The following is a 16838-nucleotide window of genomic DNA, read 5'->3' as shown; positions in this document are numbered from 1 at the left end:
AAAAGAGAGGGAGAAGAAAAAGAGGCACATGAGATTGATTCTGAGAGAACTATTGTAAGAAGTTGACCCTTGAGAGAAAATACAAAGTTCACCTTTCCATAGTAATTGATTTTATCGATTATTCTTCCCTTTCTCTCACATGATCCAAGAAAGCATCGCTCATATTCTTGTTTATTGCCATATTTCGTTGTGAGAAGGAAGGATCTTCCACATCATTTGCTATTTGGGTGAATTCTTCATGTTATTTACATTTATTGTCATTTCTGATATTTATTGCTCATCACTCATTCTTCATTTACTCTCTAAAGTGCGCATTTAATGATTGAATACACCACTCTGAGCACTAGGTAAACGGTATCACTTAAACTCTAAGCTAGATCTAAGAATTATTATGCTTGATTAGGATTCACATTTCACCTCAATTATCTTTTAATTAGTTTAACAAAGAGTACTATACTTTTTGGTCAAACACGAGGGAGCTCTGAGTGGAAAATCTAATCCACTCTATCGAGCGAATGACAAGTGAACGCCCCTACACTAGCCAATTCCCTAGCAAGTACACACACTACGGTAGCAAATGAGCGGTTCATGTCAGATATGGGTGGGCCAAAAATAAATAATATAAAAACAAATATTTTTGTCCAAACAAAAAAAGAAACATGTGGTTTTGTTTCATATCCAAGAGCCCACGGATAAAATATAATATTCGACTCACTCATATTTAATATGGATAGAAATTTGGTTAATATATGAATAATATAAATATCCATATAATCCATGGTTTCTTGAATGTCTTGAGAGAAATTTCGGTCTCTCAAATTTGAGGAACTCCCCATTTGAATCTTTGAAAATGTAAATATTAAACACATTAGTTATCCATTAAGTATACATATTTAAGTGGACAATATGAATCTTATTCAAATTTGACCAACTTCTAAAAAATTCATTCCAACTCATATTTTAATGTATAATATGGATAGATAGCTATTTTTTATCCATTTTGACACCACTAACACACACAAACACTAGAGTTGCCCTTTAAGATGCACGTCGAATACTACCATGGACAGAAACAGGGAAAATTTGAGATTAACTTTTCTATTTCTTTTTTCCAAATTTCCTTTTTTTGGGGGGGGTTTGAATATTGTAATATGACGAATCACATGCATACAACGAGGTTTATTTATCAGCATATAATGAAGTCTACGGTGGAAGCAACACAGCAAAAAGAGAACTCATCCTGAAGCACCGGAAAGTTGGGGGAATGAGTATGTAAATTGGAAGTTAGAATCAATCTCACCGTCTGTAGTGTTTATAGAGATTAAGCACCTCGTTTGCAGTCGATGAAAACGAAACCGATTATTTTCTCAGCAACTTTCAACTTTTGGAACACTAAAACGCATACTTCAGTTTCTTCCCATTTTTGTTTTCTAATTTAGATCATAATGGCAATGCATGCAGAAATGGGGAAAGGGTGCCAGCCTGCCAGGGGGTTTGGGTATAGGAGCTATATGCCCGTCAAACTTAAAACACACCTTTAGTTCCCCCGTCAAATCAGGGGACATAATTCAAAGAGTATAACCACCTACAACAAATATCTGTCCGTTTGCTTTTCCCTTTTGCTGCCCAAAGGCATGTCACCTGAGCAAGCCAGTAATAGAAACAACTTCTGTGTCCCCACAAACCTAAAGCATGTTCGACAAAGCTGAAACTTATGTCAGCCCCTTTAACTTAAATGGTACAGGAAATTTGAACTATAACATCCTTTGCACTCCCAAAGGAAACCAAAGAGAGTAACAAGGAGACACGTCTCTCACTATGGGAGCCCCATGCTTTCCTCGGGAAGGCCATGCAGTCCGGACTAAAATCCACTAGTATGGCCTGTAGCGGGTGGGGCGTCTGAACCTTGGAATCCTTCTGCAAATGAGAAAATAACAGAACACTTTTCAATTTAAATCAATTACCAGAAGTTTGATGTAATCATCAAGAAGCAGCAGTTGGATCATGAGAAGGCAAAACATGACCATGGCAGTGAACACAAAAACAAAAGAAAGTAAAAACCACAAAACTATTTACTATTGTAGCTTTACATAGTGAAGAGCCAAGGAGGAAACGAGAGCATGCTAATTAGGAGTACTATTATCCAGATCAATAAATATTTGAAGATTTACCCTTCCAGATTTTATTTTTGTGACTTAGACATCAAATACTACTTGTGTGAGGCTCCTTTTAAAACTTAACACATGGAATGCTGGATCCCACTTGCAAAAAATCTATCAGATATGCTTTTGGAAAAACAGAAATATTCTTCCATCCTTCTGCCCTTCTCTGGTTCAAATTAATCCCACTATACAAATCTAGATATTTTCCTTCATCCTCATCCAAAAAAGACTTCAAAAGAGCAAAGATCCTAAGGTCCTATCACTGTTACTACCATTGATCCGTTGACCCCTTCATTTTTACCTAAAAGCCTTCCCATAAGCATCTTTTCCACTCATCTTCAATATTCAAAATCCTTGTGGTGGGTGGCCCAAATTTTTATTGCAGTACTGAGCTTCTACAGCAAAGTGGGAGCGTGAATCATTTGTGGGTCGCATAAGAAGTTAGAATACAGAAAAGGAGGTGAAGAGATAGGAATCCAAAGAGACAAAAAAAACTAAAGGCCAGTAAGAGGATGAGTAGTTCAAAATTTGAAGGTTGATATTTGATGTGAGTGTGCAATGAAAGGCCTTCTTCTCATAAGTTGGAGCGGCTATGGTTCCTCCCCAGAAATTTTAATACTAAAGGGGCGAGATTGAAATTTGGTTGGACTGAGATAAAATATTGGAACTAACAAAGTCGGACCAAGCATTCACTAGTCAAGTTTTACATGAGCCTCACACAAGTAAATTGGTGGGTGACTCAGAAAGTAAAACTTCTCTTACTCTTCCATTAAATCCCGGGAAGTTCCAGCTCTGTGTTCAGGAAGGCATAAAGCATCCAACCAATTTCAGTTCTCTTTGATATTAAAAAGATTAGGACCAGCCTATCAGGAATACTTATAGAATAAATAGAAAAATTCAATTGAACAAAACTATAACCAACAAATATTTACAACAACAACAACATACCCGGTAAAATCCCACTAGTGGGGTATGGGGAGAGTGGAGTGTACGCAGACCTTACCCTTACCCCGAAAAGGGTAGAGAGGCTATTTCCGGGAGACTCCCGGCTCAATAGGAGAGACAATAATATCAGAAAAGAAACAAGAGAAAAGGCATAACAACAAAAGATGCCAGAAAGAAAAATAACAATGAATAAGTAAAAGGATAATACCACAAACTATGCAAAACAACAATGTGAACACAACATAGACCGCTAACAAACCTAAACAAAACTCTATCAGACTATTCGGTGCAAAGAGGGAGGAACTCTCGACTATCCCCTAGCCTACCACCCTAATGCTCGACCTCCACATGTTCCTATCAAGAGCCATGTCCTCAGAAATCTGAAGCCGCACCATGTCCTGCCTGATCACCTCGCCCCAATACTTCTTAAGTCGCCCTCTGCCTCTTCTCGTACCTGCCAAAGTCAACCGTTCACACCTCCTAACCGGTGCATCTAGGCTCTCCTCCGCACGTGTCCGAACCATCTAAGCCGCGCTTCCCGCATCTTGTCGTCCAGGGGAGCCACGCCCACCCTCTCCCGAATATCTTCATTCTGAATCTTATGCAGCCTAGTGTGCCCACACATCCATCTCAATATCCTCATTTCTGCTACTTTCATCTTCTGGATATGTGAATTCTTGACTGGCCAACACTCAGCTCCATACAACATGGCCGGTCTAACCACCGCTCTATAAAACTTACCTTTGAGTTTTGTGGCACCTTCTTGTCACACAGAACTCCAGACGCTGACCTCTATTTCATCCACCCTACCCCAATATGGTGCATAACATCCCCGTCGATCTCCCCATCTCCCTGGATAATTGACCCTAAGTACTTAAAACTTTCTCTCTTGAGGATGACCTGTGAGTCAAGCCTGACTTCCACATCCTCTTCCCCCGTCACGTCGCTGAACTTACAATCCACATATTCCGTCTTAGTCCTACTCAACTTGAAACCTTTAGACTCCAGGGCCTGCCTCCGTATCTCCTGTCTTCCATTAACGCCACCTCGTGTCTCATCAATTAGAACTATATCACCAACAAACAACATACACCATGGCACCTCTCCTTGGATATGGTGTGTTAGTGCGTCCATCGCCAGAGCAAATAAGAACGGGCTGAGCGCAGATCCTTGGTGTATCGCCCTAATGTAAGCCACCGGCACACCTTTCACCTCCAGACACCTCCAAAGGACGTCCCTAGAGACCTTGTCATATGTCTTCTCTGAGTCAATGAACACCATATGCACTATGTATAGGTCAACATACACCATATGCATTAAGCCTAAAAATGCAGCAAACCAAGTACAACTCATGATTCCATTTTATTTCGAGGCAAGGAACTCTGGACTACTGCTCAGGAAGGTAGGGGTAAAGGAAAACAACTGTTTAATTCAGACAAACGTGTGTCAAGTAGATTATGTGGACATGCACACCCCATAGGGCATTCAGAATAGGTCATATCCAAGTTGGGGGACCACTTGACATTCAACTTGACTTCCTTCAAAAAAAAGTTCTGGTCATAAAAGCCTTAAGGATCCAAGCGTACTTAATATCAAAATTGACAGAGCGAAATAGCACCAAGACTTGAAGGTAAATTTTACAAAGCGGTGGTTAGGTCGACTATATTGTATGAGGCAGAGTGTTAGTCAGTCAAGAAATCTCATGTCCAAGAGATGAAAGTGGCAGAATGAGAATGCTAAGATGGATGTGTAGGCATGCTAGGAGAGATAAGATTAGAAATGAAGATATTCAGGACAGTGGGAATGGCCTCCATGAAGAACAAGATGTGGGAAGTGAGGTTAAGATGGTTCGGGCATGTGAAAAGGAGGGCACAGCTGCCCCAGTAAGGAAATGTGAGAGGTTGGCCTTGGTGGGTATGAGAAGTAGAGGTAGGCCAAAGAAGTATTGAGTGGAGGTGATTAGGCAAGACATGACGTAGCTTCAGCCTACCGAGGATATGACCCCTGATAGAAGGGGTGGCGGTCGAGGATTCGGGTAGCTGGTTAATAGGTAGTTGAGCGTATTTCTTTTCCATACCGGTAGTACAAGTATTGCTCTTGTATTTTCTTATGCTTAGTTTTCTTTTACTTTGTTTCTGTTTCTTATTCTTATCCCTGTTGTATCTTCTTCGCTTCGGTTAATCTATTATCGTGTTGTTGTTACTGCTTGCTGCTATTACCTCTTTTTCATCTTTCCTTGAGCCGAGGGTCTATCGGAAACAGTCTCTCTACCCTCACTAGGTTGGGATAAGATTTGCGTACACTCTACGCTCCCTAGACCTCACTTGTGGCATTACATTGGGTTTGTTGATGTTGTTATTGTATAGACAGAGCGAGATAAATAACAGATGAAGTTGCAACTGACAGGATTACTAGAATTTAAACAAAATTTCAAGAGTAAGAAGGAGATAAGCAAAGCATTATCTCCCAATATTTGCAGGAGTGACAAGGGTCGGGACGGCAGTATTATGGTCAGGATGGAAACTGCTCGGATCTCTGTCCCCAGCATCTCTTTGCTCCTGATTCTAGAGATTAGTCAAAGATGTCTTGCCCCAAAAGAGTGGTCGAGCAAAGATCCACTTTATTCTGGATAAGTAAATAATATGAGGCCTTTTCTTTTTGGGTTGGAGGAGAGAAGGGAAAGTTGTACTTGAAAGAAAGATCAAGAACATAAAATGTTTTTGCAACCCATTTGTTAAGATACTTCTAGCTTTTCCCCCAAATACAAAACCACCGACCGCACCCTTCATGTAAGCCACTTGCATATTCTTAGTGTTGAAAATTCCTTGAACTTTTTTCATGATTTCGTAGCTCATCTAGCATCTATGGTGGCAAGATGTACTATGAACTGCTCATATCTTGATATGCCTCTTTTAGGCCTCCCCTAACCCCTAAAACAAAACAAAAAGAAAAGAAACAGGAAAAAAGAAATTGCCCCATGTAACAGTAAAACAGTATCACTCTGCATTGGTAAAACCGTCTAAACAGCAAATAGCCATGAAAACAAAAGTTCAAGTTACGTAACTCAAAACCTCGCCTCTGGGGAAAACGAAAAGTAGGAAGAAAACCCGAGGGTAAGGGAGTTCTCTCAAGCACGATGGTAGAACATAGAAGCAGCTTCAAGCACTAGATGGTAGAATATAGAAGCAGCATCTATAGTTCCATTTGGATATCTTTTTATTTGGGCACAACAAAATAAATGTTCTACGAGGGATAGCATCATCATTAATTACCCAAAAGGTGGAAAGACTGGAGCACCAGGCATGAATGGCCGGCGAGGGCGAAATCCTGCATAAGGGTTGAATCGCCTTCCTCGAAATTGCTTCAAACCGGGAACATTTGTCCGCTTAGCAGATACCTACATGACAAAGAATACAGTGGTAGAACGTCTAGAAAGTGAAACAGCGAACAAAAGATTGAGGATTGTTATGGACCTTCAACTGCCGGCCATGAAGCTCTGATTCGTTTAGCAGAAGTGCGTTTTGAACAGCCTCAACTTCGACAAATTCGACATAAGCATAGCCTTTCGGCTGGCCAAACTTGTCAGTCAGGATAGTTACCCTGTTTACAGTACCACAAGATTGAAAATGTTGCTGCACTTCCTCAGGTGTGCAAGCGTAATCTACCTGAAGTTGAAATGAAAAAGGCAATTCAAATGATAATTCTGCTATCATTTTCACAAGAGACAGGTAAGAGGGGGTTGAGGGGGCGGGGACTTGCCTCCCTTCAGATATCCGGTCCCAAGAGCTTGAGCAATATAGGGAGTAAAACGAATATAGCATTGCAAATATCAAACTACATCCAAAGACCAACCATGAGGGGCTTCTTAGATGTCCTTAACTAACATGATTAGTGTTACTTTTTCCCACCTGTGGGACTACACTGGGTATGTTGTTGTTGTTGTTGATTAGTGTTACTTTTGTAAGATGTGCAGAGAACAATATCTTGTTCTTTTGCTTGTTAATGACTTAATGTGAGGTTAGCTCTGGTCAATACAGCAAATCAAAATAACGGCGAGATGCAGCAACTAATCTAGAAAGTGAAACATCAGAACAAGCAATCCAAGGTGCTGACTTATCTTGACATACACTAGGAATCCAATAGTTGCTTTTAAAAATCTACAAGTTCATTATACGAAATAAGATCCTTCAAATCACAGAGATTTTTCCTGGTCTCTCTGAAGAAAATGTCAAATGTATAAACCATGTATGCAATTTCTCAAAGCTTTTGCCAACCTAGATTATAAAAGAAGAGTCATGCTATTCTGCACAAACTTATCCAAAGTTTTCATTCTTCTGCACACAACAAATTGAAAGCTCAGGCTACAAGAGCAAAACCGAGAAGGCAAAACAGAAAACAAAAGGTAAAAGAACAAATAGAAGAGCAAAAAAGCCACTGTTAAAGAACAACTAATAATGCAACATAGAGGGGAAAAAAGCTATACAAAAGAGCAATGAAGTAATCTGCAGTTTCTGTCATTGGATTAAAATCGAAAGCAAGTCATCAGATAAGGTTGAATTATAAATGAAGTCCTGTCATTGATTAACACAATATAAGCCTTGCGACAAGCAGGATGAAGCTATTAGGAGAAATCCATCAGACAGGAAAAAACAAATTTACATGTTGACCAAGGTAAAGGCTATAAATCTCACATTACCGACATATATGGATCGCGCATCCACCTCCTCCTTTTCAGCCTGACTAGCAGACGCAGTTGGATCTGCACACATGCACAGAAGCACAATTGACGAACAACAAACACCCCATAAGTTTGACGATTTGTATCTCGTTACTTCAAATCTAACATTTAGATACATTTTGAACATAGAAATAACAGAAGATTGATAGGATTTCCCTTGTTTTCTGGGAGGGTGGGGGTTGTATTAAAGGAAAAATTATACACACACACTCTCTTCAAAACCGAAAGTCCAAAACCTAGGATAACCTAAACACGTTCACTGCTCTTCTATGAGGCAGAGAGTCCAGAGACCTTCAGAAGCACCCTAAACTTCCACTCATGTTTTTAAAGCGAAAAGACAAATGCAACAAGGCTTATGGGGCTTCAAGCAAATGGAAAGAAGCAACACTCACACTTGTTTGAAGTGAAGCGCTCATTATTGAAACAGAAAAATTATGCAACATATATGAATGTACTCATAATATCAAATCACAATTATAATCACAAATTCTACACCCAGTGTACAATAATGACAATATTAATCCAACAATTCAAATCAAACATCATTAACATGTAATGTCAACAGGGGCATACAAAAATAACTTCAACTTTATTATTTTCAATTTGCAAATGATCAACCATAAGAAAAAGAAATAATTTGCAACGCTCACTTTCGTATTAGTTACTCTAATAAATGTACTAAGGGAGTAAATGAGGAGGATATTAGAAGTTGGGAAGAAAAAGACTCACGCCACTAAAAGAAGACAAAAGATGCATCGTTTAAAAAGGAAAAAGAAGAATAAAGATGTAAATCAAAAGTAGAGAAACAGAAATAGTAGATTTTTTTTAAATCCATCACAGCAGTTAAACATGTGCAAAACCTCAAGAAGAAGAAAATGATGAAAAATGTTAAAAGCATACCGACATGCTTTTTCTTTTTATTGTCAGATTCAAAGAATCAACTACTTTTAGCTGGGATCACTTTGCGCCTCTGTATAAAGCGCAGTGCTTCAGACATGAGGCAACAAATGTGCTTCCCATTGCTTGCACTTAAAGCAACAAAATAATGACTTCTGGTCGCACTTTCTCATATAATCCCCATGAAACGAGCTACGAAATAATAAAATTACTTACATTAAAAGCATCCCCATTTCCCATTTTCCTAATTTTAATGGACAGCTAATGCAAGCCAAAATTGTGCTTATTATCTACTCCCTTCGTTTCAATTTATGTGAACCTATTTGACTAGGCACGAAGTTTAAGAAAACAAAGAAGACTTTTGAAACTTGTGGTGTAAAATGAGGCACATATATTTTGTGTGGCTATAAATCATTGCATAAAGGTAAATTGTTTCCAAATATGGAAAGGAGTCAATCTTTTTGGCACGGACTAAAAAGAATATAGGTTCACATAAATTGAAACCGAGGGAGTACTAGGTTGATATAATTAATTTCTTTCCCTTTGCATATGTCAAATACTCTAGATACCTAATTGCTGAAGCCCAATTTCCCATTTATAATAGACCAGAATCGCATTGTATCTCCAAGAAATAGACGCAATTTAACTAAATTCAAGGGCCAAACGATAGTTATTTTTCTTCATAAGTCAAATGACAAGCTAGTCTGTCCAACAAGAAATTAGCACCTAAAAGAATTTCCATATGAGGATGGGCTAGATATACTGAATCATGCCGATTACAGGAAGGATATAGCTAATAGACACAAAAAAGGAAAAAAGGCCCAAAAAAAAAGGAACCCCGACCAAATGACAAGCGAGTGACAAGAAATTGGCACCTAAAAGAATTTCTGAAAGAGGATGCGTTATATCTAGAAAATGCCGATTACGGGATGGATACAGATAACAGACACAAATAAGGAGAAAGGCAAAAAGAAACCAATGCCAATGACAGCAATAAATCGAAGAAAGAAGAACAAACAATCAACCATTTTCACCTTGAAATGGATTTTCTTTTTCTAGATAAATCTGAAATTAAAGGATCCGAGTGCAAAAAAGGAAAAAGAAGAAAAAGAAATGATAGCCCACTCTCAGGTGCAGGAATCGACCACAAAGACCATTTTGGTTCAAAACAGCGAACTTCTCCAGTCATCTTGCTGCAAGTTATCTTGTCTTATAGGTGATTGGAAAGAACAAATGAAGGAAGCCAACCTAGACACCGAGGTTTAGCTGTCCAACAAGAACATCCAACTAAAATAGGGTGACAGAAATGAAGATGTAACGGAAAAATCTTTAAGAAGAAATCAGATTATCCAGGGGAAAATAAGTGGTCAAAGCCATTTAATAATAAAAAGGAGATGTGTCAGGGTTTATTTGGCATGAAGGTACTTAAAGTCAAATTCTATTAATAACAAACACGAAAATTGAAATAAATACTAATTTGTGCATGTAGATAACTTTGTCATATAACTAAAATTGTACCTGAAGATAACTATTGGGATTTATGTAACATGATTCGTTCACCAATATATTACACTAGTTCATTCGTTGAGCCAAGCTCCTCATAACATAACCAATACCGGAGGAATAGAATCATTATTCAAAATAACATTTTTTTCCGCAATGCAAGAATAACTTGTCCCATCGCTGAAATGCAGGAGGAAATCTCATAACTAGTTATTGTAAAAATTCCACAGCTATTTTTTTTCCTTTTCGAGTAAGGTAACAGAAAAAAATCCACAGCTATTACTGTGCTAACTGTGTCTAACTGGTTCGGTATCATGAGGTCTGTTCCCAAACAACAATATTTCAATATTATTACATATTGGCAAAAATATTCAAGTACCAGTAATATATTAAGATAACCCCAAGTTTGAGAAGAAAAGAGCGTATGATATCATTCTGAACTCTGAAGTTTTCGATCCATTGGACAACCGCCTGCGCAGTAAGAAGCAACTCAAACAGACTTCGGTACAAGAAAGATTTGTAAATCCAATCATAGATACAACCCCTCAAAACTCAGACTCCCGGAAATCATGTAGAAGAATGTCTAGAAAGACTCTAACTATGCAACAAAAAGAGAGTCTAAGCTGAAGCTACGTGGAATTTGTTCCCAATTAAGAAAGAAGATCAATCGTGAATAAGGTAAGCCAATCTTTTCATTTGTTTCCATAAGCAGTTCAAGAGCAACTTTGGGAAAATGATTGAACGGAGGGAAATAAGCTTAGTACATCTTAAACATTGATCAGGAAGATACTTAGTTAGTAGGTATCAGAAATGCACATTTTCCAACCATGTAGAACTTTCTTATGAAGATCCAACCACATATCACTTGCACTAATGAGAGACCAAGACAAGGCAACCCAAAATGATCCTTCTTCCGGTATTCAGCCAACTGTTAATCTTTGAAGATGAACAGAAGCATGACAGTTGGGGTAAGAGAAGTCCGCTGTGATACCTAGTCCGTGTTTTCTTTTCCATGTTTTGAGCAATAATATTTCTTTTTCTTTTTTTTGTGCTGGTCACACCCTTACCATTACAGAGCTTTCTCCAGATGGAGTCAATGATTTGCCTCTCTTAGATAGTTAATCAAAAGCTGGGAAAAGCCTTGAGGTTTGGGAATAAAAGGACTTCGATGCCATAATGAGCTTCAAAATTGTGGCAATCACATTATCAGGACCAAAAAGCTTTTGTCCTTGATTAATGGGTTTTCAACAATTAGCAAAAAGAAAACTCTATTACATTCTGAAAATACAATAAAAAAACAAAAATATGACCAGTTACTCTAATCTTAAGGAAAAAAACCCTCACAACCACTACTTTTGCTTGTTGCTGCACCTGAATACCATGTAGCTATCTTTTTCCTACAACAAGCACTACCTTCGTAATATTCATCTTGCTCCTCGAGTGGACATCCCAACAACTCTTGAGGAAATGATGACATACATTAGACAGAGGTAAAAGGTATTTAAAGGTTTAGTTGGATTCTTATTTAAATTTGTTTCTTTTTTTTCTTTTAGCTTTTGGTTAAGTCGGATTCTTATCTAAATATAATCGATATAAGTGAGTGGATTCATTCAGGTCCTAAGGCCCATTAACAAAATTGAAGCAATAACCATTGCTTGACTAAACAAAGCAAAAACTAACTTTAGCGAATCCATAAAGTTAATTGCAACCAAGAGTTGCCTGCCCACAATTGCAGCAGAGAGATACAATCCCAATCACTTTGTAGCAGTACTTTGTTTTCATTTACCAATAACTGGCTCGCATACTCAAACAATCTTCTCCAACAAAAATGGAAAGTGTAATAATTCTGCAACTAACCACTCTTTAAAACCTAAACCAAATGAAATGAGACGTAAAAAAACTTTGTTTGAAGAAGATTGAGAGATCAAAAAATACAATACAATTTTGACAAGGCTTTGAGCCTTTGAATTAATATATTAAAACCTTCCAAGTGTAGAGTGTCCACGAATAAACTACATTAATTGCAACCAAGAGTTGCCTACCTACAATTGCAGCAGAGAGATACAATCCCAATCATTTTGTAGCACTACTTTGTTTTCATTTAGCAATAACTGGCTTGCATACTCAAACAATCTTCTCCAACAAAAATGGGAAGTGTTAACTCTGCAAATAAAAACTTTTTAAAACCAAAACCAAATGAATTGAGACGTCAAAAAATTTGTTTGAAGAAGATTGAGAGGTCAAAAACTACAATACAATTTTGACAAGTTTTTGAGCCTTACAATTAATATATAAAACCTTCCAAGTGTAGTGTATCCACGGATAAACTACATTAATCATGAAACTTAATTTTCTTCCTTACGGCGACCTAGCTTAAGCACAACATATTTAAGGAGACCGTGCTTGATTAAAATTAACGAAGTTGTCTAACCATCAGAAAATAAAATCAGAATGTATTAACTGATACTTGTCAAAAGTCAAGCTAGGGTTTCTTACCGTCAAATCTTGAAGTCTGAATTTGGTGGCTTTATTTGATAATATTTCTTAGAGCTTTCTGAGCTGCTTAATCAATCAGATAACTTTTGCACTTTTTTTCAAGCATATTGACGGTTGAATATTTGAAACCCGATAAAATTCATCACTAGCATCTGAAGGAGGTCCTAAGCAGCTGGAGAAGTCAAATGACTAGGAAACAACTAACGACATTGTGAACACTGTTCCATTATGCATAATGTGGACAATTTGGAAGGAAAGAAACTCAGGATGTTTTGAAGGGAAGGCAATTGCAACGCATTGTGTAAAATATACATGCTTAAAATTGTTGGCATTTTGGTGTAACTTAAAAAAATGTAAATCATCTTGATACTCTTTTGGACTTTATAGACTGCTTTGAGCCGAGGGTCTTTCGGAAACAGTCTCTCTACCTTCATAAGGTAGGGGTAAGGTCTGCGTACACACTACCCTCCCCAAACCCCACTTGTGGAATTTCACTGGGTTTGTTGTTGTTGTTATAGTAGGAAGGAAAAAGTTGATCACAGTGTACTTGTACAGTTTCTAGCACGCACTTGGTGTTGCTCCGTGAATAAATACTTACCTTTCCTCCAAAGAAATCATATATTAATATTGAGTTCTCCTGAACAGAATTCAAATTAGGAAACTAAACCATCTAAAGCTAATATACTAATAAGTAAGTATAACTCAAACTTGTTATGTTTACACTTCATAAGTGATGAATACCAAGTATTCTTCCAAACTTGATTTTACTTCAACTCATTTATATTTTTAATGAATGATAATAAGACTTAGAAAAACCAATATTCTATAGATGAAATGCTTACATTGCTCTAGAAGCACAAACTGTTAGTGATAAAGCAAACTGATTTTGCATCTCATTTATCTGATAAGGTAGAAAATTTAAATTGCATCTCATAAACTGGCATCTTCTACTAGGCAAGTGTTAACCCATTACTATAACTTGCCCTCTCCCCCTTCCCTGAAAAAAGGGCACATGAACGAGAGTCAACCCCACGATTTAATTAAAAAAACAAAGGAAAACGAAGTTTAAAAATTAAAATGAGTATATTCAATTTATTTATTATATTGCATAAATCAGACATACTTATGATTCTACTGTGACTTGGTTCAACTGAGCTATGTTTTGGGAAACTGTGAACTGATACCAATTAGTACCTTAATAACATATTTCAGAGGGACTACAGTCAAAGGCAGCAGGAACCAGATCAAGGCATCAAGCTCTAGCGAAAACTTCACAAAAGCAGCCTCCCCAAAATGATGTACCCAAAGTCAAAATAACTATGAACAGACCATTGTTCCTTTGCTGATCACCTTATTAGGAAACCACTGATGGAGGTTTCATCCGAAACTTTGAAACTTGCATCTCAGCGATAGACCAGTGCACTTGGCTCAAATTTTCTTCACCACAATGCTTAACACTTGTATTTTCGTCTATCTTTCGCTTTTTTTAGAAGATTCTTTCTTTCACGTTTTCTTTCATCTTTGAACCTCTCTACTTGCACAAGATAGGGGTAATGTCTGCATACACACCATCCTCCCTACACTCCACTTGTGGGAATACCCTGGGTATGTTGTTGTTATTGTACCGTTTCCCCCTTCCAAGGTCTTTTATAATGCCAACTTAAAGGAAATTTTTTATTCCGAATTTGAGAAGATCTTTTGAGTCTGAAATCAAGATGATTTTTTCTATCAAACCTAACAATTCGTCACAAACAGTCAGCAATTGAGAGAATGGAAACTAACTTGCCTAGTATAAAACTCTTGCAAGTAACATAAGGACAGAGTAAATCGAATAATCCGATAAATTTCGCCAGTATGCTCAGCTTAGTCTTACTAGAGCAAAAAAAAAAGCAATGCAAAGTTAGGCTGTACGAGCATCAGCAATACATGCTATGCTAAAACCACATACATAGTCCACTGCAAATACTCCTAAGTCCTAACCACCTTTATGCTTCTACCTCTTGCAAACGAAATTTTTCATTAGAAGGATATTTTTCATGAGAATATTCACTCTTTCTCATCACCGCCATAAGACCTTAAAGAGTATAAGCCATTATACTGTTTTCCTTTTTTTTTATTTTATTTCATAAAAAAAGAGTATAAGCCACTACTTACAGGGACAAAAAAAGTCTGAACTTTAAAGAAAAAGACAATGAAAAAAGACACCGCAGATTATAGATCTGATCCACATATCACAGACCTGGTGCTGCGAAGACCAATGGATGACTCTAATATAAGTTCCGATTGGACCTTTCAGAGGTGTCAATATTGCACAGTATTGCAAAAGAACAGACAGAGGCACTGCCAAATTTACAGAATTGTGATATTCAGATGAGTAAAACCTTGTGCAGAGCCCATCTCTTTCTCGACCTTGGCCTGCATTTCACGAAGAGCGCCTGCTTCATCCTCTATCTCCTTCAATCTCTTCTTCATATTTTCTAATTCCTGTAGGATAAATAAATGACGGTTATTACACACACCTTAAATACCAGTAAAACGAAAAAAAATAAAAAGAAAAAAGATAAAATGAAGTGATGCTAACAACCTTAGCATTTGGGTCATCCTCGGACTCAGCGGCTGCAGATGTTTCATCATACTCGGCATCCATCTCTCCTTCTTCATCGGGTATGTCTCCTCCGTAAACCTCGTGCTCATGCTCCTCGTATTCATTCTCCTGGTGCTCCATCTCCTCTCTTTTAAGTGTATATAACGCAGCGTTTAATTCTGTTGAATGCGGGCGGCACGGCACGGCACAGCGCGGGGGCCGAGTGAAATTTTGCTGCGATTGATTTTCTAGGTTTTCAAATACGCGGATTGGAGAAAGGAGGAAATAGGGAATTTGGGGGGAATAAGTCGGTCGGTGATCGACGGAGAGGATGATAAGTTGAAGTTAACTGTCGTTTTATATCATTTACTATGACTATTCAATATAATGGGTGTGTGGATTTGGGTTAGGTGTCAGTGACAAGTGACAACTTATTATGGGGCAACAAGGATAATTGCCCATCGGAAGCCGGAAGTAATAAACCAATTTGGTTGAGTTGGTTCACGATCTACTAATGTTTGGCTAAGTTTATAAGTTGGTCAAACTGGCTTAATAAGCACTTTTTAGTTTATTTATATTTGGTAAAATTAAAAGTGTTTATAAGTTAAGTGCTTATGAACCAAAAATAAGCTAAAAGTCATAAGTTGGTCTCCCCCAACTTATCAAATTTCAGCTTATAAGCACTTTAGGTTTGACTAAAATATTTACAATTATATCCCTAAAATACTTTTTTTTAAAACAAAACTTTTCGTATACCTAGTTCTTCAGTTGTTTATTATTATTTCAGCACTTTTATCCAAACACGTAACTGCTTATTTTTTAAATCAGCTTCAGCGCTTAAAAGTGTTTTTCAGCACCTAATACTTATCAGCTGTTCTAAATCAGCTAAGCCAAACGGGCTCCTACTCTGATAATAAGTAGTACTAAAAAAGTACAGAAAGAAAAAAAAATTGATAATACTTGATCTGAATATTTTTTTTGTTAATAGGATAAATGTTTTCATTAATTAGGCATTACAGCAGGGTCACTGGGATCATTAATTACACAAAGATTATCCATTTTTGCTAATATATTACACACAAATTTAGAAACACATCTAGTAAACAAAAAGTTATTCCGAATCGCAGGACTTCCCCACTTCCTCGACAGAACCTGCAGAGGAAATAATTTTGTTATAAGTAAATGATTAATAATATCAAGCAAATATAAAAAATATAAAAAATCTCTTTCTAGGTTTTCTCTTTCAAGCGTACGCTAGGGTGTTCTACTGCGCCCGTGCCGGAAAATGCCTAGGGGAAGGCCGAAAAGGAATGGTCACAAGGCTCCGATGATGGATACGATATGGATACCGACGAAAGGCAACTCTCCGGTGGAAGGGCAACTGGTGGAGGGGTTACAAATAGAGCCATCAAAATGGGCTTGGCCCGTGAGGCCAGCCCAACCCAGCCCGCTACTTAGATAGGATTGGGCTAGAATTTTTTGAGCCCATTTAAAACTGAGGCTTATAAGCCCG

The 16838-nt window shown here is 37.7% G+C and overlaps 1 protein-coding gene across 1 annotated transcript; it reads right to left on the bottom strand.

Moving 5' to 3' along the window:
• Nucleotides 1-1512: 1512 nt before the first annotated feature.
• Nucleotides 1513-15683, bottom strand: LOC107813382 (polyadenylate-binding protein 1-like). The gene is made up of 6 exons (XM_075255154.1): nucleotides 15326-15683; nucleotides 15123-15225; nucleotides 7799-7866; nucleotides 6581-6772; nucleotides 6380-6504; nucleotides 1513-1917 (listed from the first exon to the last, which is right to left on the bottom strand). The coding sequence occupies exons 1-6, from the start codon at nucleotides 15464-15466 to the stop codon at nucleotides 1872-1874; spliced, it is 675 nt and encodes a 224-aa protein (XP_075111255.1). The 5' UTR covers nucleotides 15467-15683; the 3' UTR covers nucleotides 1513-1871.
• Nucleotides 15684-16838: the final 1155 nt, after the last annotated feature.

Source organism: Nicotiana tabacum, chromosome 6, assembly GCF_000715075.1.
Source record: "Nicotiana tabacum cultivar K326 chromosome 6, ASM71507v2, whole genome shotgun sequence".
Lineage (NCBI taxonomy): Eukaryota > Viridiplantae > Streptophyta > Magnoliopsida > Solanales > Solanaceae > Nicotiana > Nicotiana tabacum.
This window is presented reverse-complemented; position numbering and strand designations above follow the sequence as displayed.